The sequence below is a fragment of the Callithrix jacchus genome, chromosome 7 (genome assembly GCF_049354715.1).
Source record: "Callithrix jacchus isolate 240 chromosome 7, calJac240_pri, whole genome shotgun sequence".
In the NCBI taxonomy this organism is placed as follows: Eukaryota; Metazoa; Chordata; class Mammalia; order Primates; family Cebidae; genus Callithrix; species Callithrix jacchus.
Genome location: NC_133508.1, coordinates 137,194,609 through 137,210,756, shown reverse-complemented (window position 1 = coordinate 137,210,756; position 16,148 = coordinate 137,194,609). Strand labels below are relative to the sequence as shown.

The window sequence follows — 16,148 nt, the reverse complement described above, 5'->3', positions numbered from 1 at the left end:
CAGAAATAGGTTACATAATTGGTGCAACAGCCATAAAACCCCCAAGTGGGAACACCCAGATTCCTACCCATGTGTCTATGTTGGGAAACATGCTCAAAATTCTTTGCTCATGGAACTCAACTGGCTTTCCTCCTTCGTACTGCTAAGATAGCTGCAATTCCCATGTGGAGAGAGGGTGCAGTTTGAAAAAGGCCACTCTGTGTCTCTTAACTCTTACTACTTTTAAACACGTTCTCTGCTCACTTATTCCTTATCACTCAAACATGAAAATTGCTTTGTTTCAATCTGAGAGCTGTCTTTTCTAGAACTCCGCTCAGTTTCAGTAGAATTTATTAGGTATGTACTCAGACCTAAAAAGCAAAGGACATCTACTGAGTTTTTATTTAGACGTTTCCTCCTAATTATCTGATTTAATTCTTATAACCTCCTTGGGATTGTCAAGATAAATTTAAGAAAAGGACCATGCCCCAGATAAGTAAAATAGCCTGCCTAGCTTCTAAGGCCAGTAATTGAAACCTGGTCTGTTAAATTCCTGGAAGCATGCACCACCAGGTACCCTGCTGCCATTCTACCACATGTCACCATCTGGCATTAGTCTAGTGCTTTTCAGGAAAGGATAGCCCCAGGCTTCAAGGAGATTGTCAGTTTAAAGGACACAAGGCGAGAGATGGCCATGTGTCAAGGGGTTTCAACGGCAACAACAGCGAAGGGGTGGCAGGCACTTTCAAATCACAGTCTCACTGATGTGGTGCCCTCAGGTCTTGAAGGTTCTTCCTTGTGCAGTTTCTTTGAAGTCATTTGTATTATTTTGGTTTTGGGAATATCTTAAGAGCGATTAATTATATTTTGGATATGATCTGCTTGTATTTTCACTTTTGTCTTCCCTAGTGAATGATTTTGATGTAAAGTATCAGAAATTACACACACTTAAGGTTCCAGATGTTTTCCTGCTTTTAGTGCTTCCTTTGGATCACTTTCTCTGACTATACAGCAATATCCTGATAAATGCCTGGATCATAGCAATTTTAATATTGGATGGCGGTTGTTCCTCTCCTATTCAACAAGAGGATCCTTGAGAGCAGACAAATTGTATTATTAATCTCTTTATCCCTTTATTGTACACTGAGAACACCTAGTCAGGACATAGTAGATATCCTCAGTGCACAATGAACTAATACATAAGTGAATGATTTGAAGAGAGTCGCCAAATTTTGAGACATTCTTGCAGTATGGTTAAGAAAATATCCCCCATTTAAAAGATCTTCATTTACTTCTACCACAAGAAAATGCTTTCTATTTTGAATTTATAGATTTCTAATAATTTTTAGGATTAAAAATATAAGAAACTTAAATTGGATCCTCCATAGAAATGACAATTAATAGAGAACAGCTACCTTTTCTAATATATGTTATCAGATTGAATGGGAAAAATCTGTTCTATGTTTTTATGCCTGAATATGAAACTACACCTTTACAGCTCTTAAAGGACCAGTTACAATCACTCAATGATCTCACAGTAAAGTCAAAAATAATGATAAACGGTTGTTTTATTACCTGAATATTGATCTAGCATTAGGCTTGGGTAGTAGGTTTTGTAATCACCAGCCTTAACTTCAGGTAGTGAAGATTTGTTCTTACATAATTAGACACTGAAATATGTGCATTGTCTTGGTAAGCATTTTATTCTTTAAACCAAATTAGAGACTAAGACCTGAGGCTGAGGATCTGTATTTCAATTGTTAAAAGTAATTGCTTTTAAATTCTTTCTCCCAGCTATAATTTCTCTTCCCTTGTAACATACAATGGACGTTACAAATTTGGGTAATAATAGTAATTTAATGCTACTAATATTTGACAGGTACCATTTAAAGTACTTTATGTGTTCAAATGTGAGTGAAGGGGAGGAAGGCAGCAAAACACACTGCCATGTATGTACCTATGCAAATGTCTTGCATGTTCTGCACTTGTACCCCAAAACCTAAAATGAAATAAAATAAAATAAAATAAACAAATTAATGTGATCTTCACAACACCTTTTTTTTTTTTTTTTTGAGACGGAGTTTCGCTCTTGTCACCCAGGCTGGAGTGCAATGGCACCATCTTGGCTCACCGCAACCTCCGCCTCCTGGGTTCAAGCAATTCTCCTGCCTCAGCCTCCTGAGTAGCTGGGATTACAGGCACACGCCACCATGCCCAGCTCATTTTTTGTATTTTTAGTAGAGACGGGGTTTCACCATGTTGACCAGGATGGTCTCAATCTCTTGACCTCGTGATCCACCGGCCTCAGCCTCCCAAAGTGCTGGGATTACAGGCTTGAGCTACCGCGCCCAACCCACAACACCTTTTGATGCAGGTACTATTATTACCGCCATCTTACAGATGAGAAACCGAGATTATGTGATTTGTACAAGGTTATCATGTAAGATTCCATGATTTGTATAAGGTTATACAGCTTTTCGCTCGATTACACACTCATGAAATCTGGCTTTCAAGTTCATGTTTGTGATTATTGTACAGACTACCTCTTCCCCGAAGCTTCTGTTATGGACCTATGGCTTTCCAAAGATACTGAGAAAAAACAAAAATAAAGAAATGAGAATATCTCTTTTTATATATTGTTAACACTACTCTACAATGTCTATAGTGTGTGATATGGTACATATTCTTGACATCCTCTAAAAAGGTAAGATCTTAATATACTTAGATTAAATAGTGTTTTCACTCTTAGTGAGATTGTTTTATCCGTCCAGAGAAAGTATATAGATGCTCACATTATCTGACAAAGGAAAGACATAGTGCAAACAAAACAAGAGTTTAGGGGAAAGGCCATTGTAATAATGTCAGGCAAACGTGGCGTAACTAAAACTTCTCCATGAGCGATCTTCAAAAGTCATGAGCATGTATATTATGAAAAGACTGTGCATAGGTTTCAATTTTTTGCACCAAAATCAGTTCATACTCACTCATAACATGTCTGAAAATATCTAGTTTGAAGCACCAAGAAGGATAAGATATCAGTTTAAAAAGATCCCCTATCAGAGCAACATGAATTCTGCTAAAATTGAAGCAAGAACAGTCATCAAATTTATGATGAAGCTTTGGTAGAAGAAAGGCATTGATTCTTTACAAGGTTTATAAATACAAGAAATCAGTGGAAAAAGATGATGTTGATGATGAATTTCACAACATCAGATCATCCACATCAATTTGCAAGAAAAGCATTTGTCTTGTCCGTACACTAATTGAAGAGGACTGACTATTAAGAGCACAAACAATATCCAACAATATAGACCTCTCACTTGGTTCAGCTTATACAGTTCTGACTGAAATGTTAAAGTTCAGCAAACTTTCCGCTCAATGGGTACCAAAGCAAATGTGGCTAGTAGATTGGCTGCAGACAACAGCAGAGCTTTCAATGAAATTTTTTAAACAAGTAGGATCAAAGTACTGAAGCATTTCTTCAAAGAACCATAACAAGTGATGAAACAGGATTTTACTAGTATGATCCTGAAAACAGAGCACAACCAAAGCAATGGCTTCCAAGATGGGAAAGTGGTCCTGCCCAAGCAAAAGTGGACTGGTTAGGAGCAAAAGTTATGGCAACATCGTTTTGGGATGCTCAAGGCATTTTGCTTGTTCCCTTTCTGGAGGGTCAAAGAATAGTAACATCTGTTTATTATGAGTATTTTGAGAAAGTTAGCCAAAGCTTTAGCAGAAAAATGTCCAGGAAAGCTTTGCTAGAGAGTTCTTCTCCACCAATGCTCATCCCTCTCATCAAACAAGGGCAATTTTTTGAGAGTGTCAGTGGGAAATCATTAGGCATCCACTTCACAGTCCTAATTTGGCTTATTCTGACTGTTTTCTAATCTTAAGAAATCTTTCAAAGGCACCTGTTTTTCTTCAGTTGTTAATGGAAAAAAGACTGCAATGACGTGGTCAAATTCGCAGGACCATCAGTTCTTCAGGAATGGACTAAATGGCTTTTATCATTGCTTATAAAAGATTATTAAATTTGATAGAGCTTATGTTGAGAAATAAAGTTTATATTTTTTATTTTTATCTTTTAATTCCATTTTATCTATGAACTTTTAGATGTCCCCTTGTATTTCAGTTATAGCTGAGTTATCAAATTTCTGATTTTGAGATCTAAATTGACATGTAATCTTAACGTTATATACAAAGGAATGATTGAATTAAAGACCATCAGCGTTTCTAAATTAATTATGTTTTTACAATGTTTATCAAAATAAGGTATCAATTTTATTATTATACCATTTTACTTAAACAGGAAAGTTTGTATTTTCTGTCATAATTATTCCATTTATTTAACAAATCTTTTTTAGTATTTCCCATGTAACTGATACATTTTATTTGACCTATTAATTATTCAGAAAAGGAATTTCTCATCTAAATTCAGAGATTAGAATGCTATAGCATATCACAAGCTTCTCTCTCCCTCTAGGCTTCTCCCCTATGTACTAGCTGCACACACAGTTAGGAGCCCTTCTTCAAAATTAAAACTTTCCAGTGCTGCTGAGGTCTTAATTATGCAAGTTTTATTTCTGAAAAGGCTTGGTGCACATAAAAGAGATATTGAAGCTGAGCTACTAATGTGGGATATTAATAACTTCTATTTTATTTTCTAACATCTTAATGATGAGATTAAATTAATTAAAGTAAGTGGGATTGCATTATATGTTTCACTGGAAAATGCATCCAAAAGTCAGATGAACAGTATATATAAATCAAATGCAATGTAACATGGCATACAAGTGCATCTGCCAAAGAAACCTGCTTTATTACTAAATACTTAAATAAATAAATCTAACTGCTGTTAGGTGCTTGACCAACACAATCACCTGGGAAGGTAAGTGATTTGAACCAAGAGTAAATAGAGAGTGTGAGAGGAAGCTAATTCGCCCTGCCTCACTGCCCAAGCTCAGTCTCCATATTAAAGAGCTTCTGTCTAGATTGCAAATTGCTGTCCTCTCTGTGATTTTCTAACATGGCCTGGAAAGAATGTAGAACTGAGGATAGATCACTAAGGACCTTGTGATTCCTGGGGTCAAATTATATTAGATACTTCATCCCATCTCCCTACTATGCTGCCTCTATCTCTGCAATCTTAGGAAGGTGAAGGGTAGTGATGGAGGAAGAAACAGGGCCTGTTGAGTTTGGTGGGGTGGAGACTTTGGAATGAACAGTTCTTAAAGTTTTTTGTAGCTCCGTAGGGCAGGCATTTTCTAGGATGCGCTGCACTTGGCCCTTCTTAGTCATATTGGAACGTACATCTGAGCACTGAAGTCTTAGCAATCTCTTCTCCTATTTCTGAACAGGACTGAAAGGACCAGTAGCCTTCAAGGTTAGCCAGAGAATAATGTGGCCAAGGTCAAGGCCAAAGCTGAGGTTCTGTCCAGGCTCTATCTCCCTATATTCATTAATTAAACTGCTAGATTTCTTGACTAACACAACAACTAATGCATCACAGATTTATTGATATTGAGAGACTATCTGCTCTTAGCTATTTTCATTGTTCCACAGGCTGGAGTTTAAAAATAAATAAAAAGAATTTTTTCTTAATTATGTCCTGCTCCAACCATCTAAAAATTACTAGAACCAATATTATCTATAAAATAACTACTAGTCTGAGACTTAAATATTGAAAAACATACTACCATCAAATAATTTTTCTCCACATACATCAAATTCAACTCGAAGCTGAATTTGAAACCAAATTCAATTTGGTTTCTAACCAAATGAGGTCTTAAAGCAGACAAGTTTTCAAAAGTTCATCTCTCTCTAGTATATTGTTTACAACAGATTGCTGACCATCCTTTTTATAAGCTTTTGCCATGAATAAGATATTACTTATGTCTAAATCTTCACAGTTGGATGTTCTCCATGTTTTAATCACTCAAATCTCAGTTGCTACAATACAAGCATTTTCAGATCATTACCCAAGGGATAAGTAACCTGTTAATTCTTCAGGGTATATCCAACTGCCTTGAAAAGATGCTAGTGAATCATACAGTAGCCTAAGTGAGATGACTCATTCCCAAAGACTAAATATAATTTATTCATCGTTTTTAGAAAGCATAATATTCTTTATTTCACAGATGGTTAGGTTGAGGCACGAGAAGATATTTAATTTGCATTGGACAGACATTGCTGCTGACAAGTTTATATATAATACTGTAGAACTCTGGAAAGATGAGAATTGCAGTGGCTCACAGAGAACCATGGAGTAGGGACTTTCAGGAGAGTGTTACCTGGGTGCTGTGTATAGAAGATGCTCAGTAAATGAGAATCCCCTCCACTGACTGGGTCAAGGTAAGGGTACTGAAAAAAAGTGGTCTCTATTTTGTGAGTTTGTGCATATGTCCCTCTATCTACAAAAATGAGCAGGAATTCCAGTAACGATTTGTTGTTAATATATTTATACATTATAATAAACTGCTCTACCATTGTGCATACACTATATAAAACATACATGAATGAGTGATACCAACAAAAAACAATCAGGAGAACCGGCTCCTTTCCAGGGAATCATGCCACATCTAAAGCCACCAACAAAGTTTACTTTAGACAAGATGGGAGAGGGAGTGTTGGTAAATGGAAAAGAGAAAATTCATTTACCAGGCTTGACTTTGCTTTAGAATTCTTGGCCATATTTTATAATTTGTTTATGATTAAAGGGTCATAATTACTCTCACCTGACCATAATAATTTCATCATTTTCAAACGAGGAAAATTAGGCTTAGAGGAAATAAGTTACTTGCCCAAGATTACAAAGCTAATTGGTAGATCGAGTTAAAAAAAACCATATTATTTTACCAAAGTAAAAAATATATATCTAATAGTTTGGCTGGTATTTGTGCCTTATGTAAGTAGAATAACTTTCTATGAAAACTAAAATTGCAAGTTCTTTGCTTCGGTGATGCTTTTCTTTGAAATCTCAAATCTCAAACAATCCATACATAGGTCCTAGATCATAAAATAAATGTAAGTAAAATTAAGAGATGAGGACTCATATAGACCTAAGAGATTAATTTAATATTCAACTTTTCAATAATTCTTGAGGCAGAGCAATGTCTTGCATGAAAAATTTACATTAAGGTATGAGGGAGAATTCAAAGCTATTCCATGAATGATGACATAAATTATATTTTTACTCCTTCCCATGTTTATACTTTCGTTTACTGTGTGTTACAGACGTCATGCCAAGGGAATTAATTGTAAAATTACAGGTGGGCACTTAGGCAATGAGAAAAAAATAATTTCCAATTTTCTGATCTTTGGCTATTAAACAATTTGGAAAAGTGGAAGATCCATTCATAACAGCTTTGACTTGTTTAATGCTAGGTGATCATGAAATGTGTTTGGAAGTTAACACAAACAGCTAGCACAATTTGTTCACATGTAGAATTCGAATGACCTGTATTTTAAATGTCATAATCCAGAGGGAAACTTTCTAATATAAGGAATTCTAGAAATAGTAGTAATTAGGAAAGAGCACTAGGACAGGAGTCAGGAGACCTAGGTTCTATTCCTGATCTGATATTAACCAATGTGTCCTTAGGTAACTCGGGCACACTTGGTGTGTCTACAGGTTAACTCAGTTAACCTTTTCAAGGAAAAATGTTCTTATATGATAGAAGAAGGCCAGGCACAGTGGCTCACGCCTGTAATCCCAGCACTTTAGGAGGCCGAGGCGGGTGGATCATGAGGCCAAGAGATCGAGACCATCCTGGCCAACATGGTGAAACCCCGTCTCTAATAAAAATACAAAAATTAGCTGGGTGTGGTGGCATGAGCTTGTAGTCCCACCTACTCGGGAGGCTGAGGCAGGAGAATTGCTTGAACCTTGGAGGCGGAGTTTGCAGTGAGCTGAGATGGCGCCACTGCACTCCAGCCTGGCTCCTGGCAATAGATCGGGACTCTGTCTCAAAAAAAAAAAAAAAAAAAAAAAAAAGAAGAAGAAGAAACAGTGAGGCCATATGTTCTTAAATTCCATAATTTTATTAGACTTATCTCTGTAATAAGACTTTTAAACTCTATAAGACATTTCCCTACCTTTTAAATAAAAAGGTTGCTTGAGAAATATCCTATGCCATATACATATGTGAGAGAAAATGTGTTTGCTGCAATATTTTTAATACATTTCCAACACAAACAGCAATAATAGTGTCTCAAGTAATCTTTATTTAACAAGTCAGCTTAGACAATCAAAATATTTAGAGGGGTCTCCATGGTTTGCTCACAGATTGGATCTCCATGGTTTGCTCACAGATTGGATCTCCATTACACACACATGCACTTCATGCCTACCTTCAATTTTCTAATGCTTTTTCTTCTCATCCTGCTTGGTCTCACCTCTCTGTTTTTACTATCTTGTTCTCTTTCTTTTTATCATTTTAATAGACCTACATATTCTATGCTCCTAAAAGTCTATTTATGCTCCAAGTCTTCCCTCTCACCCCCACCCACTGATCCTTATTCATGTCCATCAAAGACACAGAGGGCATTTATGCTTGCTCAAAGGAAGCTTCTTTTTAGGGGCCACTGGGCCTTCAAGACATGTCAGAAATTAAACTGGTTACTGTTAATTGGGAAATAGCACTAACACAGTGAAGTTTAGTAGCTGAATGTAAAGAAAAACTCAATTCCACAACTATGATAGAGCCGCAACCAGACATGTTTCAAATACATGCATCCAGAAACCATCAAGCCAACCAATTCACAGCAGAGGCTGGGCTCTCCATTCTACCTCAGCACTAGTTTAGCATTGTTGTTGGAAGCACGTGTGAGACAGTGTGGTGTAGTCATAATGCCAGAGCAAGATGGACAAGCTCTGAAATCCTGACTCCTTCACTTAATTGCTATGTGTCCCTGGTAAGGACGGTAGCTTTCTGAGCTGAATCAAAAGCTGAATCAATTTCTGAATCAAAAAATAAAGATAACAATGCCTTCTCAGTAGGATAGTTCTCAGGACTAAAAATAATGTATCTAGAGGGTCTGCCATATAAAGAAGACTTGAAATGGACTATTCTTTGTTATTACTGTGATTATTATCATTATTATTATTAAAAATATACTTGAAATTTTCAAGCCAAGTATTTTTTATTTCCTGATAGAGAAAAGTAGAATGAATCATATTCTGAGTAACTTTCCCATAAAGAAAAAGTAAGATCGTGGTGGTGTTTAGGGATAGAAAAGAATTCCCTAATGTTCAACACTTAGATGTGCAGAAATGTCCTCATTTAACTCTATCTCTAAAACTTAGGAATCTAATCTCTATTTACTTTATTTTGCATCCAACTTTATGCATTGTGACTTTGAAAGAGGAAAGACTTGCCAACTCATCTCATTTGGCAGGGTTTGAAGCACTTCTTTGAGCAGCCCATGCTTCTATACAATCTAGAGAAGAGGAAAAAATCTACAGCTACTATTTTGGTATATGCAATGCAGAAACGTGATTTTATATTTCATACTGATGCTAAAATTTATGTAAAAGGGAATAAACTAGCAATACTTCTCCGCAAGAAAATCAAATGAGTTATGTAATTTTTACATAGATCATGAGATAGAATAGAAATCTTTGTGAATTAATGTTTGCTACAATTAAGAATCTGTGGATACTTTCCAATGGGCAGAAAATAAAAATTGTGTTAAGGTTTTGTCAAGACACCACAATTTCAAAATGTGTTTAGACGAAACTAATGAGGTGACTTGGCTCAAAGGCTTGTTGAACTTCTCCAGGTAGGATGGAAACAGAGTAGCAGCAATGGCTTCTACTCCTGAACACAGTGTTTGATTACTGACTCTATAGTAATTAAGCTCCATTAGCAAAATCCTGCAACATACCTAGTGCTGAGTACGCATTCAAAGTAATCAAAACTTTCTGAATAAGCTGGGCACAGTGGCTCACATCTGTAATCCCAGCACTTTGGGAGGCTGAGGTGGGAGGATTGCTTGATCCCAGAAATTCAAAACCAGCCTGGGCAACATGTCTCTACCAAAAAATATAAATACTAGCTGGGTGTGGTGGTGCCTGCCTGTACTCAAGAGGCTGAAGTGGGAGGATTGCTTGAATCTGGGAGGCAGAGGTTGCAGTGAGCTGAGATCATGCGGCTGCACTCCAGCCTGGGTGACAGAGTGAGACCCTGCCTCAAAATAAATAAAATAAAATGAAAGCTTTCTGAGTAATCTGACTTTTTTGAGTTTAAAATATTCTGAATTGGAATGCTTCAGATACTGTAATTTTATGCTGAGTGGAAAGAGAGATGGCATTCTCACTCCATAGGTATTTGTACATACCTATGTGCAACTGTGTGCATTCATGTGTCTGTGTGTGTTTTCTTGTATGAATAACAGGTAATTTCAAACTCTTTTCTGTATCTGTAACCTTGTAAACAAATATTTACATATAGGTCAAACATAAGTCTTCTACCTTCATAAAGTTAGCATCAGTGTGTTATAAAAATGTTATGTCATGTAGCAGAATGTTTACGTAAAAAGAATCTCTTTCCCATTTAAGAATTTATTTCTTTTTAGCTGTAAAAAGGTATTTGTCACTTTTTTTACACTACATAGTGAATTGATCTTTGAGCAGGATGACTAATGAGGACAAAATTGTGAGCCTGAGCCCCAGAGAGACCATGTGATCCTTTGCGTGCAGTAGCACCCAGACAACTGGCCTTATCACATATACTATTGGGCTATTAAGTATGAAAACTCTTTTGCTAATTCTAGGTAAACTGCTGGCTGCAACTGCCACTGTAAGTGATACAGCCATCACTTGCAGAGTACTTAGAAACTTCAAGAGTATGACAAACCTTTCCTTTAGTAGAACATTCCTTTTTACCTGCTTTTCTGTTCAACCTAATAGGGTGTGGGTATGCTTGTCTGTGAGATCTTCCTACTGCTTGACCTTTGTTTTCCCAGGCTGAACAGTATAAAACTAAGTTATGAAACTTGCTCATAAAATGAGGTGCTAAACTAAAAATCACGATGTTTTTCCAATGCCGTCCAATATTACTGTCAACCATAAACCACTTTATTAGCAAATAGCAGCGTAAACCAAAGAAGTAAGAAAAAATAATTCTATCTCTTAAATTAATGTGTGCTTTAACATCAGGTATGGTGGTGAACAAGGACAAGATTACTTGGTTTTAGTGGCTGAACACCTCAGCCTAATGCCTACAAGGATATAATTAGAGATAACTTGACACTCAGCAAATGGACTGCCAACATCTTTACTTCTTCCTTGCTTCTATCCAGGGTCCTTGTTGAGGGGCACTAGTCACTAGCTGATGAGCTAATGTGGCGACTATGCACTGTCGACCAACTCTTTGTGCTTGGCGGCTCCCACTGGAGGAGGAATTGAGCTGAGGAAGCTTATGTGTTGCCAGAGAAAACTGTATCACCTTTGACAGCATGCCCTTCCTTATTACATCTTCCTGTTTTCAGCAGTGAGAAACCATACAGAGTAACTTTGCCTATATAAGGGTTCTTTCAACAAGTTGAGAGTGATTGTTATTGCAGTGGTAAAGAGCATGAGTTCTGAGTTAATATCCAGCCCTGCCTCTAACTTTGCTCTATAAAATTGGGCAAGTTGTCTAACTTTTATGAATTTCAGTTTCTTCTTCAAAACATACATGATGATGGCCTCTTTCTTAAAGAGAAACTTTGGAGATTGAATGACATGATGCACGTAAAACATTTGACTCTATTGTTAGTACATATTAAGTATTTTATAAATGTTTGTCTTTATTATTGTACAAACTGTAAATAGCACTTCACTCTCCCCATTTATATCAATTAATACAGGTTCATTTCAAGAAGCCTCTGGAGCCCAAACTATTTCTAGAAATTGGGGAGAAGATGACTTCTTCTCAACTATGAGAACTCTCAAGCTAGACCTTGTCAGTACTTGATTCCTTAAATCCAAACTATAAGTAAAATAATCCATTTCAGGTCAAGAACAGTTATAAAGGAAAGGAACTAACATATCTTGATTGCCTGCCATATTGCAAGCCTGATCCTTAACCTCATAATATATTTGATATTCTAAGACATATAAATATTTCTATTATGTATGAATGCATGTGTATTTATATTTATATTATGCAATTTCCATTATATGTGAAGAAACAAAGGATGAGAGAAGTAACTTGGCTAGAACATTTCATGTAGTATCTGGTAAAGGCAGTGTTTGAACCAAATCAATCTGTCTGCAAGGCCCAGGTTTTCCCTAGAGCCTGCTGCCATTTTCCTGATGTAACTCAGTCTATCTTGATTTCAGCCCCTCTGGCTCAAGCGAATTTCTCTTCCCTCATTTTCCCAATTAAAGTTTCTTTATATCTCATATCTCTCATGAATTTGTAATTTTAAATTCCTAAATTCTTTGAAAAGGGCTAAGTGTTCCACCCGCCTCGGCCTCCCAAAGTGCTGGGATTACCAGGTCAACATGGTGAAACCCCGTCTCTACTGAAGATACAAAAAAATTAGCTGGGCATGGTGGTGCGTGCCTGTAATCCCAGCTACTCAGGAGGCTGAGGCAGGAGAATTGCTTGAACCCGGGAGGCAGAGGTTGTGGTGAGCCGAGATCGCGCCATTGCACTCCAGTCTGGGTAACAACAGCGAAACTCGTCTCAAAAAAAAAAAGAAGAAAAGAAAAAGGCAAAGTGTAAGTCGCTCATAGTTACTGACTTGAGACCCAGAAACTGTTTTCTCCTGAGATCTGTTTTGTTAGCCTCTTCTTGCTACTTAAATTATAGTTCAAGTAACAGAGAAGGCTAAAAATATGTGCTTTAGGCTAATATATGATGGAAAGAGATTCACTCATGCTTCACTTTTCCATCTTAACTTCGGAGGTCTTGGGAAACTATGCTGTAAAGCAAAGTGTCATTACTCTAGAGCATTTTACTAACATGCGAATTCAAGCTATGTTTATTCATCCTACAAAGGAGATGTAAATTTAGTGCATTGTCACCAGCTTCAAAATGAGTCATTTCAAAGGAGCGTGGTAGTGCAACTGGTCAAACCTTTAAATAATTGGTATACTAATGCATTCTCCCATTTTCTGGAAGCTCTTTAGTGGTTCATCATGCATTTAGTTTTCAGGAAGATAATTTGCAATCCAATTGTGTGGATCTGCCTTTGAAGTCTGTTATCCCCAAGTCACAGTGCCATCAATGCTCATTTAAACTCCATGAATTGTCTTTAAGTAATTGTTCTATAGCTTGCTCAGCTGAAAAATTTCATAGAGGGTATTGGAATGGGCCAAAGTAAAAGCAATGAATCTGGGCTATTTCCATTCATGGGAAAGAAGTGACAAATGTCTATTCCTAAACACACAATTCCAATGCACTATGAGGCACTTTTACTTTTAAAATTCTTGATTAAGGGACATGTACTCCTGTTAAAGATGCCTCAGAAGTGTGCATGTACATTCTGTAAACGCACATCCTCGATTCTCTAGTTCGCATCCTCTTTCATGAGGACATTTTCCTTGAAGCCATATAGCTGCTACCTACATGTATTCAGCTTCCTGCTGACCTCAGGTGTGCTCCTTCCTGGAGAGCAAACTCAGCCATTAACTGATTTCTCCTAGACAAATGTCATTGACTCAGACACAAATGAAAGCACTATAGCACAAAACTAGCAATGCGACAAGTGGTCTGATATATTGAACTTGAAGGCAGGTATCTCATCTTTTCATTCCTTCACCCTTTTCATCATGGAATCTTCTGCTGTCTACATTTTATACTAGAGAAATCTCTTTATTATCATTTAACAAAAATTACCTAAGCCATGGTCTCAAAAATCTCTTGTGAAAAGGACAATAAATGAATCAATTAATTATTTAAATACATAGGTCCTTTTAAATTTGTCTCTTTTCAATGGGTCGTGAATGAAGGGGTCACCCATCATTTCTCTAAAACTTATGCAAGTCACATATATCTTTTTTAAAATTGAAATTATTTGAAAAATTATGACACCTATACAAAACTTCTAAATACATTGTTAGCTATACGAAGAGTCTGACAATGTCTCTTTTCCCAAGTTCAAGGCAATGACTATTCCTCAATACAGATAAGCTTTGCAATCATTGAATTCAGAATCTACTGTTTGTACTTGGAAGGGCTAAACCTCCATATTTGGCTGAAAAGATGGCCAGAGAAGGATATTTATAATTCAGCAACAGTCTTATAATTCTCTATGCAACCCAGGCTCTAACTACACAGAATATAGTTTTATGCCTAAAACCATCTAATTTCCCTAAACCTATGCAATTTTTCCCCTTTCTATCTGTAAGTTAATAAACCTCTTGCTTAAAAATGTCTTCCTAATGCAGTGGAGCACAGTACATGGAATCACTGGATCTGTCAATCTTTATAACCCTCCTATAAATTGTTTCTCCCTCAAATACTGCATTTTGGTAAGTTAGAGGTTCATTGTGAATACACCTGCATTTAATTGCTTATCTGTCATCCTGCTCAGCACAGTAAATACACAGATACAAATCATGTAAAATCAGATGATGTCATGGATTTAAAATATTATATATAGATATGTACACACACACATATATAATATGTATTATTTTTACTGTGGAAAGAGGCCAGTAAATTGATGATTAATGTTTAGAGATGCAGATTCAATTTTAGAAGCATATGTGAACACCATAATAGGAGAGGGATTTGGCGGTGCCTGGGTAATAAAAGCAATTTGTGCTATGTAAACACCGTCAACCCTCATATGCCCTAGGCACAGCTGTGAGCACACAGAGTTCCCGACACGTACTCGGCAGGTTGAAGACACAAATCCCGAAATATGGGCATCATGGCCCCTCTGGGGCACTGGCGGACGTTGTGCACACAGACACACAGGAGGGCCAGGGGACTAAAACCACACTCACTCACACAGGTATCCCTTCCCTGCAGGCCGCCCAGCAGCGACACCTCTAGTGGTAATCGCCCCGGGCTGAAAGGTATGCACAGGCACCTTGGGGGAGCTCCTGTGAAATCTGGGGGAAGAGGGAGGGTCGGGCATTTGGGGACAGCGGCGCGCGCCCTGGCACGATCTCTGCGCCTCCAACGCTGTCCGAGACCTGAATTCGCTCAGGAGATGCCCAGAGGATCTGCATTATGCCAAGGCGCTGGGCCAACTCACCTCAACGAAATAGAAGCAGGGCAGGAGGGTGACGCTGTCCTTGATCACTTTGCCCTTTGGCCTCTCCTTCGCCGACATCCCTGCCGCCTGCCCGGGTCTGCGTCCTCCCCCGGGCGAGGTGTGCGCAGCGCAGCCGAGGCGAGCTGCCTCCTCCAGCCCCAAGCTCCCGGCACCGCTGATGTCACATTCCCCGCGGCCACCGCTGGAGCCAGCGCGCTGCACGCAGCGCCCCCGCCTTCTCCCCGCCCCTTTTTGCAGTAGCCCAGCGATTCCCTGAGCCGGCTAGTCTGGCTCCTGCTCCCCGTTTTCCTGGCGAGAGGCGACGTCCAGCTCCCTCCTCCAAGCTGTTGCTGCAATGGCTTCCCCTCACTGTCACCCTCCCTGTCACCCTCCCTCAGCTCTCTACCGCCCTTGCAAGGCTCCAGGGCTGTCGGAGCTTGACGTCAAGAATCCAAAAAGGGGGACGCACTCCTGGTTTCTGCTGTAGCCAGGCTGAGGAGCTAAACCACCTACTCCCCTCCTGGGAAGCCTCCTGGGTCACTCTAGGAATGCTATTCAAGAATGCTGAGGATCAGAAGCCCTGCTCCAGCGCACTGACCCGTAGTGAGAAAACCAACCCCTACCTGCACGAAATGAAATCTTGGATCCCATACTGAAAAGTAGGCCGCGGTAGGCACTCACTGAGAGCTGATTGCTACCCAGAAATGACAGCTCCTACAGGGGAGTCCTGCCTGGGAGACTCCTTGGCTCCCTTCAACACCAAAGCACCCACTAACAAACGCTACTGGTTGTGTGGGAATGATGTGGGTTCCTTGCATCCAGAGAGGCAGATGTGTGAATGCACAGGTAATCGGCATTCTCATTGAGCCCAAAGGCTAGGGCATGTTATAATCTCACTGTCACAACCCCAGAACAATGTCAGTATTACAGTCATAACAGTAAAAAGAAGTATGTCTTCAGATATTAATAAT

General features: G+C 38.5%; 1 protein-coding gene across 1 annotated transcript in view; it reads right to left on the bottom strand.

Annotated features, from left to right (window-relative positions):
* The window catches only part of PLPPR4 (phospholipid phosphatase related 4), a 43,660-nt gene extending 28,303 nt beyond the window's left edge, over nucleotides 1-15,357 (bottom strand). Inside the window, exon 1 of the mRNA XM_002751100.7 lies at nucleotides 15,178-15,357. Within this exon, the coding sequence (XP_002751146.5) occupies nucleotides 15,178-15,255 (78 nt within the window). The 5' untranslated portion in view covers nucleotides 15,256-15,357. The remainder of the gene's footprint in view (nucleotides 1-15,177) is intronic.
* Nucleotides 15,358-16,148: the final 791 nt, after the last annotated feature.